Raw genomic sequence first — 25,138 nt, 5'->3', positions numbered from 1 at the left:
AGGAGAAACTAGGTTTTTGGATGAAAACACATGATCAGATTAACCTGTGCCATTTTAACAATACACTTCAAGTAATACACCCATATCTGCGATTCAAGGAAAATATCACAGTTAACTATTTAGTATAGTTTTAATTAACATCTAAATGTGTGGTTTAAGCAATTGAGAAGATAGTTAATGCCATGAGAAACCTAATTGTTTGTTGAACAATTGAATTAGATGTTTTGACAGATTTGAAAGATTACTTGAAATGACATTCTCTGCTTTTCATGTGTGTAACAGCTACAAAATCTCTGTGCATGTGCACACACACACACACACACACAAACACATACACAAGTACACACCATATACACAGAGTCCACCACCACCACTCCTCTTTTCTGAAAATTCTAAATCTTTAAACACAAGTATCTTTTTGCTTACCCTATTTTGATAAATATCCTCCAACAGAAAGAAATTCTGAATGACTGTGGCTGAATCCTTCAAACATTCAGAGAAGGAAAGTGGAATTGCATTACAGAGGTGAGTACAGTACCTATGAATTAGCATCAGAATTCTTAGTTTTTCAGTTGATACTGAATGGACAACTTCAGGATGACAAAGAGAAAACCAACCCATGGAACAGGAAAACAGCAGTAGAAATGTGAAGAAGACTGCACATATATCTGTATGCTGTTGTTGCAATAAAAAACCCTTGGGCATTGTTTTCAAATAAGTCATTAATCCTTATCCCAGAGAAATTTCCTTGGGGGCATACATAAGTCTCTGTGGAAATGCTTTCAATGTATGTGCAGTTACCGACTGAACTGAATGTGGAGCAAGACTCTCCTGATGTAATCAAAATAGACTCATTTAGATTCCCAATAGATGAACCAGTGATTTATTTTTGTAGATATTGTACATTATGTTTATCGGGTGATTATCGTAGCTAGAACATAATTTAGAAAGTAAAAGGGAGCTAGCTCCAAGCTTCCAATTATAAAGTCATTAAAACAAAGCAAATATTGATTATTCAGGTTTAGTCAGTACACATCAATATATGTGTATTGAAAAGTAATAGTACAAACTCAAATAAGTACAACTACTCTTCACTGAAACATTTAAAATTGTCACAGACACATAAAATTGTGCCTATTTATGGCATGCTGATATACTACAATACATGTAATCATCATGTAATGTCATACTAGGATAAAAATACATGTCTGCCTTGATAATTAAGGTTTCTTTGTAGTGAAAGCATTCTAAATCCTATCTTCTCGTTTAAAAGTATTTCTTTATTTATTTAAATTTTATATCAATGTATTCTATTTTTTTTCTTCCTTTTTTGATTGGAAAGTTAGATTTGCAGAGAGAAGGAGAGACAGAAAGAAAGATCTTGTGTCTACTGGTTCACTTGCCAAGAGGCTGCCATGACCAGGGCTGAGCTGAGCTGATCCAGAATAAGGAGCCAGGAACTTCCTCCCGGCCTCTCTCATGGGTGCAGGGTTCCAAGGTTTTTTGCCATCCTCTACTACATTCCTGGATCACAGGCAGGGAGCTGAAAGGAAGTGGAGCAGCTGGGACACAAACAGGTGCCCATCCCACCGGCAACATGAGTGCTGACTCTGTGAGCACCAAGGGGTGGGTGAAGGATCTGGCCTGGTGCTATGTCTCCTGGTCCACCTCTTTGGGCCCATCTATGTAGTGGGTGTTGGGTTCATGAGTTGTGGGGGTGAAGGTTCATGTGGGACTTGGGTTTCCTGCCCAGGTCTGTGGGCCTGCCAGTGTGGTGGGTGATAGTTCCATCAGTGCCAGGAGAATGGGCCCGGGAGAGGCCTTGGTTTCTGGGTTCAGGTCACTGAGCCCATCTAAATGGAGTGTTCCAGGTCCATGATCCTCAGGGGTGATTGGTTCAGTGGGTCTTGGGTCACAAGGACTGGAGCCTTGGGCCTGCCTGTGAGGAGGATGCTGAACGCATGAACATCAAGGGTGTGTGGTCTGGCCTCATCTTGGGTCTTCTGGCCAAGGTCCCTAGCATGCCTAAGTAGTAGGTGTCATCTTTATGAATCCAGGAAGTGGGGTCTAGAGGGACCTGTGTCTCCTGGCTCAGGTCGTTGGGCCTGCTTGTGCTGGGCCTGCTTGTGCCACCATGAGTGCCAGGTGTAGGGTTCCCAAAAGGGCCTTGGTCTCTGGGTCAAGATCACAGAGCCCACCTAAATGAAGACCTGGATAGGAAGTGGAGCAGCCGGGGTACAAACAGGTGCCCATATGGACTTCTAGCACATGCAAGGCTAGGACTTTAGCCACTAGACTACTGTGCCAGATCTGCGATTTTTTAAAAAATACCGTTTATTTAATTGAAAGTCAGAGTTACACAGAGAGGAAGTGACAGAAAAAAAATGAGTGAAGTATTTTCCGTGTGCTGGTTTTCTCTGCAGTGACTGCTGTGACTGAAGCTGGGCCACCTAAAGCCAGGAACAAGACTCATACATGGGTGTCAGGAGTCCAAGTCCTGGCCATCTCCTGCTGCTTTCCAAGGCACAGTAGCAGAGAGCTGGATTGACAGTGGAAGCAACTGGAACTCTAAGTGGAACCCAAGTGAGAAGCTAGTATTACAGAGGGCCACAACACTTGCTGTGCCATAACACCAGCCCAAACATATATACTATTAGGAATATGAACATACGGTAAGATAGTTACTTCTTGTGTTAGACTAGGGCAGTGGTTGTCACTGTGTTGGTGTAGTGTCTTTTCTTCACACATGATCTGACTTGGAGTTCCCTACTCCACCACATCCAATGCATCCTCACTCGCCATTGTTCTCTGGGACCCCTTCAAGGAGTTGGAATTTTGTATATCACAGTTTGAAAACTGGATATTTATTATTCATGAAGGCATTTGCTGAATCACAATCCACACATAGATCTATTTAGTTGTCGTTTTTTCGTGAAACATGCACATCCTACTACTCAGGTTTTACACTATACATGTCTGAGAGCACATCTGGGTGGACAAATCCATTATTGGAACACTTTGTTATTTTCCTTTAAATAGTCTCTTAAGTGTATATCATCCTCCTGCTTATTATTTCTAATTGTTAAACTTTGTGATCTTCCATTAGTTTTTCAGGAAAGAATTGCTTGCTAGTGAAGCGTGAAAATTATCTATGACCTTCCTTGAAAATGTTCTCTTGGGCTTTGCCAGGCTTCACTCTGAAGGCAAAGCCCACTTTTTACCTTCAGATATTAAAAGGGCCTTTCCTTCCATGGAACTTCTCAGTATTAGTCAAGGTGTTGTTCATGTTTTTATATCCTCAATGTTCACAGCCCGGAAAGGAGAGTAGTACACATTTTCATAAGTTCCAATAACACATTTCTGCTCTACTATTTAGGTTTCTTCCTGTTGGTAATTTTGTATGTAATTCTCAGAATTTCTTAGTTTCTTCCCATGATCTGACAGTATAATCTTGGTAGACCCAACAGGCAGAATACACATTACCTAGCTCATGGCAGAGGATCATCTCAGAAAATAATCAGAACAATTGTCGCTAGTCTCCACAGCTACTGCCTGGACAAAAATCCTGCTGTGAAGGATCTCCAAATGGAAATGTATTTCTCATTTAGTATGTAAGATTGAGCTAGAAAAATGACACGTTAACTCATAAAAGTGATAACAGATGCTTCCTGAGAAGACAGAATTTTATTTTCTCTGTGTGTGCAAACTTTAAAAACATACTCTGGCAATCAGTCCAGCCTTCAGTCATACATTTGCAGTATTTGAAGATATTTCCCAACTGCATGTGCCAAAATATATGAGCCTCAGGAACTGGAACAGCACTGTAATTGTTCCAAGTGGATCTGAGTTGTAATTGTTCAAATTAGCCTGCAGATTTCCTCTCAGTGTCTTGGTTAGGTCTTGATCACACCAGAGGACATGGCTTTTGCCTTTCGTCATTTAAAAAATATTCATTTTATTTTTATTTGTAAGACAGATTCCATATAGAGAAGAAGAGATGGAGAGAGATCTTTCATCTGCTGGCTCACTCCCTAAATGGTTGCCAATGCTTTTGCTGAGATTACCTGAATCCAGCAGCCAGTAGCCAGGAGTCAGGAGTCAGGAGCCTCTTCTGAGCCTCCTGCACAGGTGTAGGGTGCTATGAACTTGAACCATTCTCTGTTGCCTTTCCAAGCCATTAGCAGAGCGCTGGATCTAATGTAGAGCAGCAAGGACACAAACGGGTATGCTTGCAGCAGCAGCAGGCACAAGACTGGCATTCTATCCCGCCACTCAGGCTGACTCTTGCCTTCCTTGAAGTGCCCGTTTCTTCACTGATACAGCACTGTGTTTAATTCTCAATGTATGAATTCCACACCAACCAGCAGAGACGTCCTACTTGCTACCCAAACGTTTGCTATTTTTAAGGATTTATTTGTTTTTATCAGAAAGCCAGATATACATGAGAGGAGGGGAGACGCAGAGGAAGATCTTCCATCTTCTGATTGACTTCCCATGTGGCTTTAATGGCCAGGGTTGAGCTGATCCAAAAGCAGGAGCCTCCTCCAGGTCTCCCACAGGAATGAAGTTTTCAAGGTTTTAGGATGTCCTTGTATGCTTTCCCAAGTCACAAGGAGAGAGCAGGAATGGACATGGAGAAGCCACTATACGAATCAGCTCCCATATTGGATCCTAGCAGGTGCTAGGGGAGGACTTTAGCCACTAGGCTACTGCACCACACCCATAAATTGCAATTTTTATCATAATATTTTACATTTTGTCCTGCTCTGTTTGTGCTACCAGAGCAAAATATCTGAGACGGAGTAAATTGTAAACAATAGCAATTTAATTCTCAGAGTTCTTAACTGGAATGCTAGATTAAGGTATCAGGGCTGTTCGTCTTCTGGAAATTTTCTGGTCTCAGCTTCCAAGATGGCGCCCTACTGATGCATTCTCTGTCATGTTTAATGCTGTGTCTTCATGTGAAGGGTCAAGCCAATAAGGACACATTCTATACAGAGCCACTTTATCACTATCTTAATACCATTCACAAGGGACAAAGATACACGACTGAACCAAACTTTAAAGATCCTATCTCTCAGGATAATCACATTGGACATCATATTTCAATGTGTTAATCTTGGAGGGTACACATGAAGCCACGGTGTGTTGAATATTCACAGCAGGTGTGATTCTTATAATGAAGGTAAGTCCTTTTAAGAAATTTTGAATATTGCTTGTATTCAAAAGTTTCAATAAAAAAGATTCTCATATTGTTTTCCTGAGTCTGCTGACACTCTGTTTTCAGATATTTACACCAATTCAATATTCATTTTGCTTGTTCTGGTTTAAGCACAGGAATGTTGGCACAACAGACTGATAACATCTTTGTTTGAACTCTGGTTCAGAAAATTGAAAGCTATGGTATGTAAGATAAAGCTTAGGAATTTTATCTGGAAGTTTCTCTTTATCTAATCTACTTAATAAGGAATTATATTTTCTAAACAAAATAATGAAGCATTGAGCATAACAATTTAGTATTTTAATATATTTATAAAGCTATGCCGTGAAAATAACTTAAAGTTACACAGTGAGAAAACTCATGTTTTGTTGAAAATTTGTTCTGGTCCACATAGAAGTTCCATGTTCTCTGTTGGCACAGACATGCCTGGGACAAACGTGAAGAGTAAGATGGTCAATTCTCAAGTGACATTGATAGGAACATACTGATAAATACTTATGGCTATATACCTTGCAGGATAACTTGAGGTAATACATTTATATGTTATTTTGTACTGCTAGGTTTTAACTACATAGCACAAATGCTCTTTATATGTAACAACTAGAGTGTAACTGTTTTCAGATATCTCCACAGGGTTTTAAGTAGGCTGATGTTAACTGAATTTATTGTCTGCTTTGTATGTTTTCAAAGGGTATCAGAAATATGACATATTTTCAAGAACATGTAATATAACAATGAGGAAGAAAGATTGACTTACTAGAAAAATTCAGATTAACCTAGTATAATTGTTAAACCATTTCTCTTGGTGTCTACTTCACTTAGAATTGAAAATGCTGCTCATCAGGTTTCTCAAAGCCCCCTTCACATCCTTGTTCCTCAGAGTGTAGATGAAGGGATTGATTGTTGGAGTCACTACTCCATAGAAGAGAGCCATGAACTTGGGCTGGTCCTTTGAGATGGAAGAAGGGGGCTGAAGGTACATGCTTATTGCTGGACCATAAAATAAGAAAACCACAATGAGATGAGAGGAACATGTTCCAATGGCCTTTTTCCTTCCCTCAGAAGATTTAATTTTAAATATAGCATGTGCAATATGAGCATAGGATGCAAGAATTAAACATAGAGGAACAGCTATTATGAAGATGCAAACGATAGAGAGTGTGAGTTCATTAGTCCCCTTGTCACCACAGGCTATCTTGATCAGCACTGGGATCTCACACAGCAAGTGATCCAATGTATTGGCACCACACAGAGGGAGCTGTAATGTAACAGTGGCCTCTGACACTGCATAAGCGATTCCACTGAGCCACACAACGGACGCTAACAGGATGCAGATGCGCTGATTCATGATGAGGGTGTAGTGCAGAGGTCTACAGATGGCCACATAGCGATCAAACGACATAACAGCCAAGAGTAGACACTCGGTGCTCCCCATTAGGCTAAAAATATAAAGCTGAATCGCACAGCCCACATAGCTGATTGTCTTCTTAGAGGTTCCCAGGTTGAACAGCATCTGAGGGACAATGCTGGTGGTGTAACACATGTCCAAGAAGGAGAGGTTGGTGAGGAAGAAATACATGGGGCTGTGGAGCCGGGGGTCTAGCCTGGACACCAGGATGATGGCGATGTTTCCCACCAAGGCCATGGGGTATGTGATGAGAAGAACAGTGAAGAGAGGGAGCTGGAGCCAAGGTCGGTCAGCAAAGCCAAGTAGAATGAACTCTTCAGGGTGGCTTTCATTCATTGATGCCATTATCCTCATGCATTTCACCTGCAGGTAGGAAGCTGAATAAAGGTAGAAATCTGTGAGGAATGATCAACCACACTCTTGCACTGACTGTCCACTCCCTGAATATGGGAGTTTGAGGAACATTACCAGGATATAACACAAAGTGTGTGAATCTTGCCGATATTTGGTGTAATGGCATTTACCATCAATAATTAAGTGAAGCATCTGAATCTCAAAGTTACTTCTCTTCATAACAAAGATGATGATCAGTATCAATTCGAGAGGCTGGTGTTCTGGTAATGTGGATTAAGCCACTATGCAATGCCCTTGCACAGATGTGCACTGATTTGAGTTTGCTGCTGCTTTACTTGTAGTCTGGTCCCTGTTGATATTCCTGAGAAAGCAGTGGCAGAGAGTGCTTGGGCACCTGCCACACACATATATGATTTGGATGAAATTCTTGGATCTGTCTTCAGCCTTGCCGAGTCCCACCATTATGCCCATTTGGGTTTTTGGGTGGGGGGATGAACAACAGAAAAAAGACCTCTCTCTCTTCTGTAATGCTGCCTTTCAAATTAATAAATGGATCTCTTTATATATGTGTATATAAATATATATATATTTGTTATATTTATAGTTATTATGTATAATTATGTGTTTATTATGTGTATATTCTGCACTCATTCATATATTTAGTTATTTATATTTATTTGTATATAGAATATATAAAATATATGATATTTCATATAGAATGTGTTATTGATATATATATAAACATATATATGTATGTTTACTTGAGTTTTCTTGGTGGTTAAATGGAAATTAGAAGGGACTATGATTTCGAAATTCTAGAGTTACAAGTTTTAAACTTTTGTTTGCATAAAGTTCAGTTGCAGAGCTTGCTAAAATGTTTACTCGCTTATATCTCCAGGCATGTGGTAGACCAGTGTGATATTAACCAGAGAAATCAGAGTGCTCATTTTTAGAAACACTGTTGCAAGGCATTATGAAAGTTTAAGAAGAGTAGAAGTTCAAAGATAGAAAAGAAAGAAGGAGAACACTTAAAATTATGAAGCTTAACCTAGTCGTGTCCAGTCTTCTGTGTGAGGTAAATAATTACGTCATTCAGTGCGAGTGAGAAGTATATTATCTCCATTGGAGTTTGATCATTTGGTTTTAAACAAATCTCCCTTTTAAATACTGAACAGGTGAATTAAATACTTTTAAAATTAAGATTATGCTTTTTAAAAATACTTATAATACCCTTTTTAAAAGAGATTTATTTGTATATAAAAGGCAGATTTTACAAAGAGATCATGAGAGATAGAGAAGGATCTTTCAACCTGTGGTTCACTCCCCAAATGGCCACAATGGCTGGAGCTCAGCCAATATTAAGCCAGACTCCAGGAACTTCTTTTCAGATGTCCCACATGCATTCAAGGGCCCAAGGACTTGGGCCAATCTCTACTGCCTTCCCTTTTCCTAAGTGTGGAACTGAATCAGAAGGAGAGCTGCTGGGACACCTTTGTGTACTCATAGGAGATTAGCCTGATACACTACCACACCAACCACAGGATAACTAAACACTTTTAGTGTCAATTTTCTGAAGCATAAGTCCTGAGCACTGCGCTGTAATGACATATTTTTTCATGCTCAACAATTTGTTTGTAGCAAATGTTTTGTTTAAAATTTGGCAACTTGATCTTTCATGTTAAAATTTGTAAATTTACCTATCTCATTTGTATTTAGCTTTATCTGTGAGATGGTATTTTGGATGGCTGGGGCTGGTGCAGTGGCGTAGCAAGCTAAACCTCTGTGGCCGCAGCATCCTACGCAGGCTCCAGTGTTTCTCGTGGCTGCTCCATACACTCCCTGCTAATGCTCTGGGAAAGCAGTGAAGGATAACCCACGTCCTTGGGCCTGTGCACCCACATGGGAGACCCAGAAGAAAGTCCTGTTTCCCAGTTTTGGACTAGCCCTGCTCTGGCCATGGCCATTTGGGGGAGTGAGCCAGCAGCTAGATATCTCTCTGTTTTTCACTCTTTCTCTGTTTTTCCTCCTTCCACACCTGTATTTCTGACTTTCAAGTAAAATAAATAAATCTTAAAAAAATGAAAATATTTGTAATGTTGATAGTGACTCAGTAATTGTATATACTATAAATACATTTTTGAAGTTCAGGCAACTGATAGTAGGAGAAAGATAATGTCTCAATTCAAACCAAAAAGTTATTCAAATTCAGAAATAATTTAATATTTTCAGGATGTATTCCTCTGTTTTTCAGGTACAAATTACAGTGAAGCAGCATATTCAAGATATGGAATAAAGCAGCATATGAAAAATATAATTTAAATAATGAGGGTTTTTGTTTATTTTGCTCTTATCCTGTAGTAGTGAAATACACGTCATATAATCCATATATCTCCATCTAACATTTTCAAGTGGCAAGTTAAGATGGCATCACAGTGACAAAAATTTGAGTTATGATACCAATCAACTTGTGGTTAAAGAGTACTATAAAATATTCCTCTTCACATAGATTACTTTTTATCTCTTTAAGTACTGGAAGGGATCCAGAATTGTCACTCAAGGCTGCTCACCTCACCTGTGAGTGTTGTCCTATGTTTATACACTATTCTCACCCAGAAGTGTGCTAATAAAATTAAATAACAGTAATTTCTTTAGGCATCCCACCATATCCAATACCCTAATAAATTGTTTATATGAATTATGTAATTTAGTAACTACAAAATGTGTCTCATAGGTTACTGTTGGTCATCTGTTCCTACCGTTGCTAAATAACTATTAAAGTTCTAAATATCAAAAAGGAATACCTGCTTTAAAAGGGATAGCAATATATTAAGATGAAATTTACAGCTCCAATATTCCAGGTAAAGCGTTTGAGGCTGCGGAGGTTCACTGGATGATTGTGGCATTCCTTACGTGGCACTGACATGACTCAATATGTTGCATGAGTACACTGAACTTAGAAGCACAAATTGGCCTAGGTTGTTTTTCAGGGGAAAATTCTATGTTGTGCAGAGGATACAAAATGAGCATGGTATGAATTAATTGGATTGTTAAATCTTCTAAAGTATTCTAAAAATTATATCTTGTTCACATCATAAAATAATTGCACCTTGAGAGACTTATTCACTCCTCATTTAGCATTTTTATATTCTTGTTTCATATTTTTCTGCAATGGAACATTCTTTGGCTCATTAAACTTATTATTTGATCTTCTGTGAATTTTTCCATGTTTATTTATTTGTTTTCTTGGAAAAGCAGCTATTTATTAGCACTGATAGGGAAGTATGAAAGAGGGAAAAGAGGAGGGTAGAAGTCGGTTTGTGTCTGCTGTGAAAGTTAGTTCTGAAAACACGTAACTACCTGTCTAAACATCTACTTTTATGAGGGGAATAACCCTTTGAAAAGAAATAAAAGCAGACATGTTTGACTGAAATAAAAGCAAAAACAACCCCTCAGCACATCCTCCAACAAGCCAAAAGTCCATAGACAATTTCTGCTCTCACTCATGTGCATGTGGTAAACTGGCTGCAGAGTGTAGGGAGGTACAGAGTGCCCAGGGACTCCACATCACAGCACGGGGGGACGCCTGGGTCAGGGTCCTCATGCCACTCTATCTCCTGCTCAGTAATCACTCCAGCCGACTTTCAGTAACTATTACATTTGCATTAGTTGTAGTTTTACTTATTTATCTTATTAACTGTAGCTTTGTTTGAAGAACAGTGATCACTCCTGTCAACAGATAAAATTGCACCAACAGGTAAAATTGCACCAAAAATAATTATAAACCTCAATGATTTGCACCTATAATAAGGAAATCCTTCATCCTGTAAAACAAAATTAAAGCTTGCTCTGGGTTGAAACAGAACAATGGGTTTTGCAAGTGGGAACAAGGAAAAAGAATAATAGAAAAATATTCATTGTTTGAAATGAAGTTAAATCAGATTATTTTTTTCATATGGGTTCAAGTGGAGAAAATATCTTTATGATGCTGAGTCAGCCAGAGCAAAATCTCGTATTTTCAGAAGATACTGGTCTATTATGGGGTCTGTTTCTTTAGCGCCTAAATTTGATTATATGTCATCTATAGAAAGAGTGACTCCAACTTTGTTCTGGTCAGTTATAGTCAAGTGCAGGAACTCAAGTCCAATTCTTGGAAAACTCAAAAGGTCTACCTACTGGATTTTTTTTTTTTTAAAACTCTGAGACATATTTTAACTCTATAGTCCTATGCCTGGAGCTTTCATCCGTGTCTTTCTCATGATAATTCATTACTTCCAGTTGTTGGATTCTGTGACTTTTGGGTGTCTTCGTCACTATTTCACTGTACCGGTATATATTTTTCCACAATTATTTAGTCATTTTAGTATAGTAACTGCCTTCTTTATGTTTGACATTTCCATTATATCTCTACTTTTTCAACTGACTGTGTCTTATTCACATTTCATTTTGATTAACAATTTTATTTTCATCACAACTCTTGAAAACTTTATATTTTGTAGAAGAGCATAAGAAAGCATAAGGATATTTTATCTGATAAAAATAACTGAGTGAAACAAATGGAAAAATCAATCCATAAAATTGAAATTATATATAAAAAATGACTCCTGTGATGAATTCACAAGATTGAGTATAGTCTTGCTGTATCACTGAGATGTTGGTTATATATTTGGCACAGTATCTATTGTAATTTAAATTGTTTTAACTTTGGTTTATACATTATAAATAGCAATACCATTATTCTTGAAGCAAGAAAATTATTTTCAAAGTTTAAAAAATGAAATGAAATCCTCTCTTTGTATTTATGTTAGCCATTAGGATCTACACACATTTTATTCTTCCATGTGAATACCTGACCTCAATAACGGATTTTCTTGCTTCCTTGTTTTTACTTACCTTATTTTTCATAAATGTCCTTCAGTGAAACAGAATTGTAAAGCAAAACATTTCAGTTTTTCAAACTCTTATAAAAACTGTAGTATCTGGAATTTGTGTTCCAAAGCTGTAGCTTTTTGGACAATAACTGATGTCAAAGAAAGAAATGCTTTATTCAAGAAGACAATAGCAAAAATGTTAAGAGACTTTGTGCATACATTATTTATGTGCTAGCCCCAAGACCTCTGGGGCATAATTTTCCAACAGGCCACTCACTTACTTGTATCTCAACTGAATTAGCAAATTGGTACAGTTTTTTTTTTTTAATTTTTCTAATGGACAATTAGTTATCCACTAAATTGAGCTTGGAAACAAGTCTTTTCTGTTACAGATTTTTTTAATTCAATAGGTATAATTTAATGTTGATAATATAGCCTGAACATTTAAAAATTTCTGCAATTTTTTAAATTTATTTTTTAATTATCATTTTATGATATGGTTGCATAGATCCTGGAATTTCTCTTATCCCCTCCCCAATTTCCTTCCCACTCATTGGGTTCCCCCATATTATCACTATAGCATAGTTATCCATAAACAGTCTTATGTCCATCATTGTGGGCATGGACAATGGCAAAGAATCCAGCATCCTATTGTTAAGATATAGTAAACAGTTTCATTGGGGGGGTCCATCTTTGATCTGGAAATAGAGATGCATACTGCATTGTATCCTCACATCTGGATATAATAGTCTCCATTACACAATTACTATACATCCCTTTAAATGAAAAGCCACAATACAAAATCAGCAACAGGAAGAAAAATAGAAATTTACAATACTATAAAGTTAATAACATGTTACTAGATATGACAGTCTCCATTACACAGCTACTATACATCCCCTTAAATGAAAAGCCACAAAACAAAATCAACAACAGGAAGAAAAAAGAAATTAACAACACCATGAAGTTAAATAACATGTGATTGAATGACTAACATGTCGCTGAAGAAATGAAAAAGAAAATTAAGAACCTTCTTCAAGAAAATAAAATGATGCTGCTGTATGATCTATGAGTCATTGAAGAATTTAATCAGAAGGAAGTGTTTTGAAGAGATGAAACCAATAAAAATATCAAAATTCATGAGATAGTTTCTGCTGATCTTTGTTGGTGAGATAAGTCTCCTGTAGGCAAATAGATGCTTTTTCTTTTAAAATCTAGTCTGCTAATCTAAGACGTTTGATTCATGAGTTTAATAAATTTATATTCAGGGTGAATATAAATAGGTGATAATTTGGTCTGGCATTTTAGCAATGGGTTGTTCATTGATTTAGTCTTCCCTTGTTATTTTACTGGGATGTTCTTCCTATTTACCTTTGGATTTGATGAGTGCTATTTCTCTTCTCTGTCAAGAGAACATCTTTGAGTATCATTTGTAGGGAAGGTTTGGAAGAGGCATATTCTTTCAACTTTTCTTTACTGTGGAAGAATTTTATTTCATTTTCAAAGACAAAGTAAAGCTTTGCAGGGTATGTTATCCTGGGTCGACAATTTTTTGCTTTTAGAATCTGAAATATGTCACTCCATTCTCTTCTGGCCTGTTGAGTTTCCTGTGAGAGATCTCCTGTGAGTTTAATTGGCATTCCTTTATATGTCAATTGATGTTTTTCACATGCACATTTAAGGATCTTTTCCTTATGTTCAATTGAAGAAAGCTTGATTATCATATGTCGTGGTGAAGATCGCTTTTGATCAGGCCTGTTGGGAGTTCTGTGTCCCTCCTGGATCTTGTTTCCCAATTCTTTCTCTAGATAAGGCAAATTTTCCCTTATTATTTCATTGAATATATCTTTAATATCAGTTTCTCTTTCTGCACCTTCCGGGACTCCCATAACTCTTACATTTGGCCTTTTCGTACTGTCTTTCAATTCTTGAATACTTTTTTCAACTTGGTCCAGTTCTGCTTCCAGCTTTCTATTTGCTTCCCCCTTCATGACATGAAATATCTTCTTTCTTTTGCCTCCTTCATTCCATTTTGGAGACTTTCCACTGTACTTTTCCTTAAATTCCACTGTACATATTCCTTAAATTCCTTGAATGCCTGCTTTACGCGCTTCGCGTTATTGATAAGAAGCTGTATAACAAGTGTTTTAAATTCTATGTCCATCATTTTCTTGATGTCTTCCTCAGTCAACTCTGAGGTTGGCATAGGGTTTTACTCCTTTGCAAGGGAGCAAAATATTCAGTAATATTCACTGTGCCTTTGTCTCTTGCTCTTGTTCGTTGTACTTCTGGTTATCAGATTCTTCTCCTTGGGTCAGGTTTCTAAGCTGTGTCACCCACAGGTCTACAGGTTGATTTTACTTATTGCAGTTGGTACATGGTGCTTTGTTTGCAGTCACTTGTGCCACTCTGTCCAGCAAGTTCCAGGTCTGGGTTCTTATGTTAGATTTCTACCATGGTCTCTGTAGTCCCAGCTCCTGACTCACCATTCTCCACCTCCTGTGATACCGTGCTGAGGCTGCACCATTGTCTGTACAAACTTTCTTCCACTTCCTGTTGGAGTAGTTCCCAGGATTAGGGAGACACCAGGTGTCCTACATAGCTAGGTTGTTGTTGGTGCTGATCTTGCTAGAACCTGTTGGCCATTAGGTCTGAGGACCACATGAACCTATTTTGACTTGTACAATGTCATAGTCAGTATTATTTTCCTGTGGGACCAGAGCAATGCAATGAGCTGAGTCACTCTTTCGTCCATTTGTATCTGAGTAGAGAGGCTCTGTTCTTGGCTCAACTACAGAGGAGAACCACAGCTACCAAGGCAGGGTTGCGTTTTTACACTGAATGAAAATTTCAATCAAGAAATAGAGGAACTGTGATAATATAGAGAGTGTTCTAAAAAAAAAGCCAGTGTAGAGAGAGGAATAAATCACACCACAGCACCTTTCTGGAGAAAAGGGAAGCTCTTCCAACCCAACCATCCCTGGCAGCAGTGCCAATCACAGAATTCCATGGTCTTCAGTAATTATAAACTCAGAAAGGTGACTCATTCTAAGTAACTATTTTGTTTCAAAAGATGGACCCACCTAAATTTCCAGACCTCAGCTGCTATGCCACAGCCACTGCTAAATTTCATCCTGCTCTAGGGTACAACCAGCAATCTTGGTGTCACCCAAAGCATCTAGAGCCAGAACCAAGGCACTTCATGGGGCTAAAACCCTGCCTGTTGGATGCTGCTGTTGTGGAATTGGTGGATACAAGGCCCAGAGTCTTCTATGAAATCTAGGAAAGTACATTGGCTGTGTTAGCCACAGTCAGTACAGAAATGGATGAACAGTACAAAGACCAGACTTAAGGATCGCCTTTCTCCATGTATTAGCAGAGGGTGCTAGGTGGTCTGAGTACATGTTGTCCCCAGCTCAGAGCCGACGCTCTTGGTTATATATCCCCTGGAGTAACCTGTACTCGCAGCTGGTCCATGGACTGCTTTATTTGCAAAATGCTGCTTCAGGCTTGTGGTTATCAGCCCACAATACCCAGTATAACTTGCACTTTCCCTATGTGACCTGGATGTAGACTTCCTTGCATTCTGTGACTATATTACTAAGATTATTGGTTCTGTAAGTCCTTGGGACACATGTTCCTCTAGGAGGATCCTGCATGAGAGAACTATCTACATTTCTTCGCACTAGGCATGCACCTGCCAAAGATCCCTAGTATAACCTGAGATACCCATTTGGGACCTGAGTAACTCACATTACAAGTCCCACATCTCTGGTACTGGGGCTGTTGGAGCTGTATTCCACTGTGGCCACACCGAGGGACCTGGATAATGATCCCCATGCATTCAGCAACCCCGGACCTATGACTGTTGTATAAATACCAGAGATTTTTGTCCTTATACCATGTGGCCTGGGGAGGGCCCTGTCTGCATCACAGTGATCCAGGTTTGCACTTGCTGTTCTAGAATCTCTGTCATAACCAGTGACCACACAATGGGATCTGGGCAAGAGACACTTCAAGTCTTTCAGCTCTGGGGTCTGGGACTGTTGGAGCTAAATTCTACAGACACCTGAGTTTACCCTGTGAAATCTGGGACCATGCAGTCAGGAGACTACTGCTCCAGATCTGTTATATTGTCCTTAGTCAGGTATCACACATTCATGAATAAAAATAATTAACTGTGTTAAAATGTCAGTGTTAGCAAAGATAGCATACAAAATTAAGTTATTTCTTCTAAAATTCAATTGGAATTTTACTCACATGGCAATGGTTGAGAGCAAATCAAAAATGGGTCACATGTTAGGCCAGGAAGCACACAGGGAGGTAGGCTTCACTCAGCTTTTATATTCAACCTTCTCGAGAGAATTGCTTCCTGAATAAGTTGCCACAGAACTTGCCACTAAGTCCAACTCCTAATCACCATAATAATTGAGTTTTTTTCTCTCACATTCTTAGTACTTTGAATGATTTGAGGATTTAAAGGCTGCATGAGTTTGAGAACCAGATATTATTCAAGGCATGACTTATCATGACTGCATGATTCTGACTCTTTTGGTTTCTGCCGACCTGGTCACTCTCTACTGCTTCATGACGATCAGTGGCTTTTCCTTGCTACCCATCGCCTACCGCAGGTTCCTTGCTTGAGCGCCAACTATGCAACAAACTTACTTGGATTTCCAGACTTTCCTTTGAGATCTCTGTGGATGCCATCATGACCCCACAACTCTTGCACTTTGAGTATCTACCAGATCAAAGTTAGATGGATGCCAGAGCAAAGTTTCTACCAGCACAAGGCGAATTTGTGTCCACTTGAGCTGTGGAGTGCCTCACTGGCTGAATGCAGGAAGATGAAAATGTTCTTGCAGCAAATGTTCAATGGAGCTGTGGAAGGATTTTGACCTTGCCATCTGGGCCTGATGTAGGATGGTCTGCCTTGAAGCCTTTTGCCCATTGTCATGTTAGTTTTAACATGACCCTCTTTTACCTTCACTGATCTCATTAGGAGGTCACTCCTATCCCAAACATGATTTTCTTTGTTCCTTCTCTGATCAGGCCTCTCTGATTCATTTTTTTTTCTGTTGATTCTCATTAAAAAGCTGGCTAAAGCTAACCAGTAATATCCATGCCACAGTATAAATGTTTTCCTGTTTTAAAATACCCCTCATCAAATAAGCTAGTTCATCTTTTCAAGTCTGGTCTTCCATAATCTCTTGGCATGGATGTAATACACCTAGGTTGCTGTCACTAAGAGATAGTTAACTCTTTCTTAGTATTTGCATGTGAAACCTTCAGCGTGGTCTTTATTGCCCACATTTCTTTTTTTTTTTTAATTGTTGCTTACATTGTATTATGTAGTACAGTTTTATAGGCGCTGGGGAATCCCCCCACCCCTCCTATACCCCTCCCCCCATGGTGGATTCCTCCACCTTGTTGCATAACCATAGTTCAAGTTCAGTTGAGATTCATTGCTTGCAAACACATGCCTAGCATAAAGTTCAGCATCTTATTGTCCAGATAAGTTCAGTGGCCTCTTGGGGAGACCTTCTCTGGTCTGAAGATAGGTCTAACAGAGTAAAGATCCGGTCAGTTAAAAGCCCCAACAAGGCCTCAGTATCAATATACAACATTATGGAATTAATTGACATAGTATTGGGTAAACAATATGTTAAAAATAATGCAAGTTCCCTTCTTCGAAACATCTGGGTTGAGACAGTATCAATGACAGGTTCAAAAAATAACAAACAACCAAACAAGAAAAAATTACAGGTTAAATCAAGGCAAACATGTGGTATCTAACCTTTTGGGATTCGCTCATTTCCCTTAGCATTATAGTTTCCAGTTGTGCCCATTTAGCCACAAAGAACTGCATTTTGTTTTTTTTAATAGCTGAGTAGTATTCCATGGAGTAGATGAACCAAAGCTTTCTTATCCAATCTTCTGGTGATGGGCATTTCGGTTGCTTCCATGTTTTTGCAATTACTGATTGTGCTGCAATGAATATAGGGATGCATGTTGGTTTGTCGTAAAACAGGTGTTTTGAATATATTCCTAGGAGTGCTATTGCTGGGTCATATGGTATGCAGATTTTGAGTTGTTTGAGTGTTCTCCAGACTGATTCCCATAAAGGCTGTACCAATTTGCAGCTCCACCAGCAGTGGAGTAGGGTTCCCTTTTCCCCGCATCCTCGCCAGCAAGCGTCGTTGGTGTTCTTGTTTATGTGGGCCAATCTTACTGGTGTTAGGTGGTACCTCATCGATGTTTTAATTTGGATTTCCCTTATTGCTAGGGAGCTGGAACATTTTTTCATATGTTTGCTTGCCATTTGGACTTGTTCCTTTGTGAAATGTTTGCCCATTTCCCGTGCCCATTTCTTGAGTGGCTTGTTTGTTTTGGTTTTTTGGTTGTTTTGAAGTTCTTTGTATATCCTGGAAATTAGCCCCCTATCGCCTATATCGTGTGCAAAGATCTTCTCCCACTCTGTGGGTTGCTTTTTTACTTTGTTGATTGTTTCCCTTGCTGTACAGAAGCTTCTTAGTTTGATGAGGTCTCATTTGTTTATTCTGTTCTCAACTGCTATTGCTTTTGGTGTCCTTCTTAGAAAGTCGGGACCTACTCCTAGGTCTTGCAGGGTATTTCCTACATTTTCTTGCAAGAGTTTGAAGGTTTCTGGATGTAGGTTTAGGTCTTTTATCCATGTAGATTGGATCTTAGTGTATGGTGATAGATGTGGATCTATCTTTTTGTTTCTGCAGGCTATCAGCCAGTTGTCCCAACAACATTTACTAAAGAGGCCTTCCCATTTGCTTGAATTGTCATTGGTCTTTTTGTCAAAGATTAATTGGCTGTATCTGTGTTGGTTCCCTTTTGGTGCTTCTATTCTATTCCATTGATCTTCCTTTCTGTCTTTGTGCCAGTACCAGGCTGTTTTGATAACCACTGCTCTATAGTATGTCCAGAGGTCCGGGATTGTGATTCCCCCTGCTAACTTCTTATTTTTCAGGATGGTTTTCTAGCTATTCGTGGTTTTTTGTGTTTCCAGATGAACTTTTGAATCATTGTATCCAGTTCCGTGAAGAATGTTTTGGTATTGCCCACATTTCAACTGTTACTATGATCTTCTGCACAGTCACCAGAATTACGCATTAGGCTCCACTTAGAGCATCCTAAGCTTTCTCTACCTGGCTCCTTTAAAGTCCTCCAAACTGTTTCCAGAAATTAACTCCAAAGATCCCTCCATTTCTCATTATGATTGTGACAAACAACTGCTTTTATGGAACATATTTTATATATTAATCAGCTTCTCATTACTTTAACAAAATACCTGAGGCAACCTATATTTACTAAGAATTATTTGGGTTCATGGTTCTGGAAGTGCATGGTCTAGGAGCCCCATCTGGTGGTAGATTTATTTCTGGCATAATTCCCAAGAGGCAGAGGGCATCATAAAAGATTTAGGAAGCATGCAGCTCTGCTATTTGTCTGTCCTGATGGTTGTAAAGCAAGGGTTTGATATTGTGGCCTCCGTTTTAATGATACAATCTAATCTAATCACTTCCCGAAGTTCCCATCTCTAAATACCATAATTGGATTACATTTTCTAATTTCAATACAAGTAACATGCTTTGACACTAGATTCTTGAGTTTAGGGTGTGTAGACATTCAAAGCACAGCAGGTGTTTGTACAATATTTACCCCTCCAACCTGTGAACATGGACAAACTGTCCATTCATTTGTATCTTCTTTAGCTTCTGTAATCTATATCTTACACTTTCAGTACACAGATCTTTCACTTTTTTGTTAAACTAATTCTGAGTTGTTTTTCCCCCTACGAACCTGGTTTCAATATCTTTTTGTGTGTGAATCAAATGCCATTTTAATGTAGAAATTCTTTTAGAAAAATTTTGAATAAATGATTAAAATAACTACAAATGAGGAGATATTTTTACTCAACAAGTTGCATTTTTAAAACTTTTGATACAGTCCTATAGAAGGAAATATTATTTGTGATTGAAACTCAGAAATATGTTGATGCTAGGAAAGAATGAATATTTTGTAAAAAGGGTTTACAAATTGAACTTAAGAAAGTATCTTTGGATGTAGCTATATTAGCTTCCTTTTTACATTTTTCAGCATATAATATTCCTGTAAGAATCAAGCCCACAGAATGTTATAACCAATCATTATTACTGTGTAGTTTGTACTGTGATCTGAGATTCAACATAAAGAAAAAAGCAAAATAATGTTATGAAAAGTGATACTACACTGTAAGAAAAATATAAGTCCCAATTCCAATTCAACCTAATTAGTTGTATAACTTCAAGAAATTCACTTAATTTTAAAATCTTGCTTTTCTTTTCTAGAAAATGAGTGTAAGCTTAATTTCTTTAATTTTTTAAAAAAATTATTTTAGATGATGCTTACATAGTTGATCAGGGTGGGAAGGATTGAGGATCAGGGAAAAGTGGGTGTGGTCATTGTTTCCAAGTTTTCCATTCTTTTTGCCATATCTGAGGGGAGGAGGAAGACCAGGGTAGAAGCCACACCGAACCCCCCAACTGTCCCAGCACCCAGAGATGGGGAACAGCCACCCAATACCAACCCAGAGTTCTGACGTGGTGTACACTCTGGGTTCTGCCCAGGTGTTTTTCATAGTTCTTAAATGTTGTTGATCTTGGTAATCCAAGGATGAAGGAACACAGTCCACCTTAGAGACTCCTTTCACCCAAATATTTGCTGTTATATTTGGATTGGGGTAGCTGTCTAGTCTGTTCTATTCTCTTTTCTCTGTTATGGCAACAAAAGTTTTTGAAGACTCCAATGGGCTGCCATCTTCTCTATTTGGATCTGAGCCAGCGTCCACTACTCCATATTTTCCTTTGAGGAGAACTAGTTCATGCAGGTGGGCCCAAGAAGCAGAGCCTGGCCCCTAGAGAACCCTTGCTCCAGGGGCTCATGGACCTGGAATCCACTGTGCAGACAGGCCCAAGGACCTGGTCAAAGTGACTTGGGCCCCATTGGAACCCTCATTCATGGGGCTCAATTGCCTTGTATTGATTGAGCAGCAGGGTCCATGGACCTGGGCCATACTACCCAGTCTCCTCCAGAGCCTCCACCCAAGGAACTCTTGGACCTAGTACCCACTGCGCAGGTAGGCTTAAGGACCTGGGCCCACCGGACTTGCCAATCCTGGGGCTAATGGACCCATCACCCACCTGCAGGTGGGCCCAAGGGTCTGGGCCAGATGACCTGAATACTGCCAAACCTCCAACCAGCATGGCTTATGGGCCCAGCATCCATGAAGCAGGTGGCCCTACCACATCCCCTGCTTTCAAGGCTCATGGAGTTTCCTTTGTCATGTCATGTCCCTGTGGCAGATCTTGCATACACAAATGGGTCCTTGGCCAAGGTTGACTTTGTCCACCTCTTGTTTTGGCAGGAACAGTGTCCTTGCCCAACTGGCCCAAACCCAATCCAGTTTTTACTGTTGGATGTTGTAGCCCAACCATACGTGGTCCATACCCAGACACAGCCCTCATGTAGTTCAGTGGAAGATGGGACCTAACCTAGCCCATTATACACCCACCCTGTTTCTGATGATTATAAGCGAATGCTGGAGTCTAGCCCAATCTGGCACTCATCAGATTCAGTCCCCACCCATTGCAAGGGAGACTGCAGCCATGTCTGGCCCAGCCCACTACCCCTATTCTGGCTCTTGTTCTTGCCAGTGGGAATCCCAATCTAGCTTGGGCATTTCCCTAATATGGACTGTTCCTAGCCACAGATCTTGCACATGCCAACAGATTGTTGTTCCACATGAGTGAGCCCAGATAATGCCCCACAGACCAGCCTCACATTACCCATTCCCTGTTACAACTCTCACTCGTGGGTTCTGTGATCCAGCACTTCAGGTACAGTGGGCTTGTTCATGGAACTCCCTTAGAAGTCATTCCTTACCTGGTCATGAACCCTCAGGTCTCTGATTGCCCCATCTGTGTCATCCTCCAGGCCAAATGTTAGTCCACAAGGTGGAGTAGTATTTGACGTTATTCTCAATCTACATGAAAGCTAAATAAGGACCCCTATCTGGAAAATTGACTTGATTGGCAAAGAGAAATATAGAACATTGCAGAATGTGTGTTACATCTTAGCCTCACCAGTAAGTGACTCACTTCAGTTTCGCTCACATTTTATTGGCAAATTAGATTAAGCAATTAGGACTATAATTAATGTGGAAGGAAGGTATAATTTTACTATCTCCCTGGAAGGCGAGAATAAGTTATTTACTAACATCCCACATTTATCTAAATTATTAAAAATATATGACTTTGGTGGACAGCATGGCGGCACATAGGCTAATCCTCGGTCTGTGGTGCCGGTATTTCATGTGGGTACCAGTTCGAGTCCTGGCTGCTCTACTTCCAAAATAGCATTCTGCTTTTGTCCTGGGAAAACAGCTGTGCCACATGGGAGGACTGAAGAAGGTCCTGACCACTGGCTTCAGACCAGTTCAATTTGGTCATTGTGACCATTTGTGGGTGAATCACAAATAGAAGATATTTCTCTTCCCAAATCTTCTTTATTTATAACTGACTTTCTAATAACAACAAAAACAAATAATCTGTAAAGCATATACACCCAAAAAAGTACCAAGTGATAATTTTTCTGTATCTAAAGCTGGAAAATAACTCAAATAATGAAAACTCTGAGCTTTCAAATATACATGAACCAGATATTCTCATTTATGATGCCCAGTTTTTGTGGGAATATGAAATATAGCAACTTTTGTGGAAAAATTTGGCACTATATGTTGACATCTTAGGTCTTCAAAACATTTTACGGTCTGAGATAAAGAATATATGTTTGCAACGAGACACAGATTATTATGTTTTGCATTCTTTGTGATAGTATTTGTAATAGTCAAAACAAATGCAAACATTCAACAGTACAAAAATATAATTAAATGGATTCAATTTTTAGCTACTTAAATTGTGTATACTTGCTCATATAACAAATTATGATCATTATAAAAAAGAGTCTCATTAACATATTCTGTAATCAATTGACTTTATAATTAGCAGAAATTCTACTTCCTGGAATAGAAATTGAGACAAGTAAGGAACTGAACAAAAGGAAGAAAAAAGAATAAATGTTAGAAGAACAAATGAAACTCAACTGACACTTGAGGTTTTAAAAGTGAAATACTTAGCTGGTTTAAAAGCGCATACATTACATGCTTAGGACAGTTTTGGGATGCATTTTGTTACGACAAGTGACTCAATGAAATGATTGAAAAACTATTTCTGTGCAGATGTTTATCTGAATCCTACATTTTCAAAGCCAAAAAGGCGGGACGACATCTGTATTTGTGCTGAGTTACAACATCTGGAAACAACACTCTCACTGCCAGTAGATCCATTATGCAAAGTTCTGATGAGACTCATCAGAGAAAACTGTCACCATGAAACCAATTTATGCAATATAAAACAATGACAGGTTACTTTTTGGAAATAAATAGCTTACCAAGAAGATAAGTAATATGACTTAGAAAAATATGTATACAAATGGGAAGGTAAAGTATCCAAGGCTTTTGAAATTAAAATGAGTCGCCTCAAAAAACTCATATATTGGACTTCTAAATGTCAACCAAATTTTTAACTTTAAAAATATATAATTTGGTAACAGCATTATTTTCTGTAGAGAGAAAGAGTTTCCTCATTGTTGAAAGAATTCAATGAAATAACATCAGCATGGGAAAAAAATCAGTTCAAATGTTATCATTTTCAAGAGTAAAAACTGAAATTTTCATCATCCTCTTATTTCCTATAGAAAAAGATTCTTGACATCACCCTCTTGAAGGCCTCCTTTATGTCTTTATTTCGGAGACTGTAGATGAGGGGGTTCAACATGGGTGTGATGATTCCATAGAAGAGGGAAACCATCTTCCCCCAGTCTTTCGAGGTGGATGAAGGTGGTTGCAGGTACATGTAGATGGCTGTTCCATAAAAGAGAGACACCACAATCATGTGTGATCCACATGTCCCAAAAGCTTTCCGCCGCCCTTCTGCTGATTTGATTTTCAATACTGCTCGAGCTATGAAGCTGTAGGAGATGAGGATTAATGTTACTGGGATGAGCAGAATTAATACACTAAAGAAAAAGAGCTCAGCCTCAATAGGTTTAGTGTCAGCACAGGACAACTTGAGAAGGGCAGGGACCTCACAGAAGAAGTGGTCCACTTCCCGATGACCACAGCGTGGCCTGTAAAGAGTCAAGCAAGACTGCAACACGGAGTTGCTGAAGCCGGTGAACCAGGAGAAAGCTGCCATCCTCAGGCACAGCCTTTGATTCATAATGACTACGTAGTGGAGGGGTCTGCAAATTGCCACAAATCTGTCAAAAGACATAACTGCGAGGAGGAGACATTCAGTAGCTCCCAGGGCCAGGAAAATGATGAGCTGTGTCACACAACCACCATAGCTGATGGTCTTTTTGTTGCGGCAAATATTCACTAACATCTGAGGGACTGTAGTTGTGGTATAACAGAGATCTAAGATGGAGAGATTAGTGAGGAAGAAATACATGGGTGTGTGAAGTTTGGGATCCAGAATGCACACCATCATGATGGACACATTGCCAAAGATGGTGAATGAATAGGATATTACCAAGACCACAAGAAGAGGCATTTGCAGCCAGGGCCTGTCTGAAAAGCCAAGCAGTATAAACTCTTTTGAAGAGCTCTCATTTGCCCAATTCATGATGATTCTTTATTTTCACACCTAAAAATGATATAGGAAAACAGCCAACATAAATGTTTAATGAATACTCTTATTGGAACCAAATTTAGTTTAAAGTAATTATAATGAATCCTTCAGCAAAAAAAAAAAAACATATCTTAGAGTGAATTAAATGGAGCCTTGTTAAATACCATATTTTCTAAGCTTACAGTATAAAAAATAGCTTCTCTATTTCCAGTTGCTATTTTAAAGTAAATGGTTGCATTAGATGCCATCTAATATGAAAATATATGCATACAAAAGCATTGAAAATTAGAAGTATGGAGTATACTTTGTATTCTCTCATCTAAACCTATCCTCATTCATAAACTTTTTGTTTTGTTATTTTATTATTTTATGATACAGTTCCATAGGTTCTGGAATTCCTCCTCTTCCATTCCCAAATTACCTCCCACTCATAAACAGTTATTATAGATAACAATTCTTAGTTAAATTACACTTAATTTAGGCTAAAAATTCTGAGTAATAAAGGGGTAATAATAAAGAGTTTCTG

At 38.9% G+C, this 25,138-nt stretch overlaps 2 protein-coding genes across 2 annotated transcripts; both read right to left on the bottom strand.

The window, feature by feature from the left end:
• Nucleotides 1–6,035: 6,035 nt before the first annotated feature.
• On the bottom strand, nt 6,036–6,974 carry LOC121167311 (olfactory receptor 2B11-like). The gene has a single exon (XM_040996761.1). The coding sequence runs from the start codon at nt 6,972–6,974 to the stop codon at nt 6,036–6,038; it is 939 nt and encodes a 312-aa protein (XP_040852695.1).
• A 16,690-nt stretch (nt 6,975–23,664) lies between these two features.
• On the bottom strand, nt 23,665–24,606 carry LOC121167310 (putative olfactory receptor 2B3). The gene has a single exon (XM_040996760.1). It carries the CDS (start codon nt 24,604–24,606, stop codon nt 23,665–23,667), a length of 942 nt encoding a protein of 313 aa, XP_040852694.1.
• Between the last annotated feature and the right edge of the window lie 532 nt (nt 24,607–25,138).

This window comes from Ochotona curzoniae, unplaced genomic scaffold (genome assembly GCF_017591425.1).
Source record: "Ochotona curzoniae isolate NIBS_2020 unplaced genomic scaffold, NIBS_Ocur_1.0 patch361, whole genome shotgun sequence".
NCBI classification, from domain to species: domain Eukaryota; kingdom Metazoa; phylum Chordata; class Mammalia; order Lagomorpha; family Ochotonidae; genus Ochotona; species Ochotona curzoniae.
This window is presented reverse-complemented; position numbering and strand designations above follow the sequence as displayed.

What these genes read in the sequence shown, in the direction of transcription:
- LOC121167311 (XM_040996761.1), bottom strand. Translation starts at nt 6,974, where the DNA reads ATGGCATCAATGAATGAAAGCCACCCTGAAGAGTTCATTCTACTTGGC.
- LOC121167310 (XM_040996760.1), bottom strand. Translation starts at nt 24,606, where the DNA reads ATGAATTGGGCAAATGAGAGCTCTTCAAAAGAGTTTATACTGCTTGGC.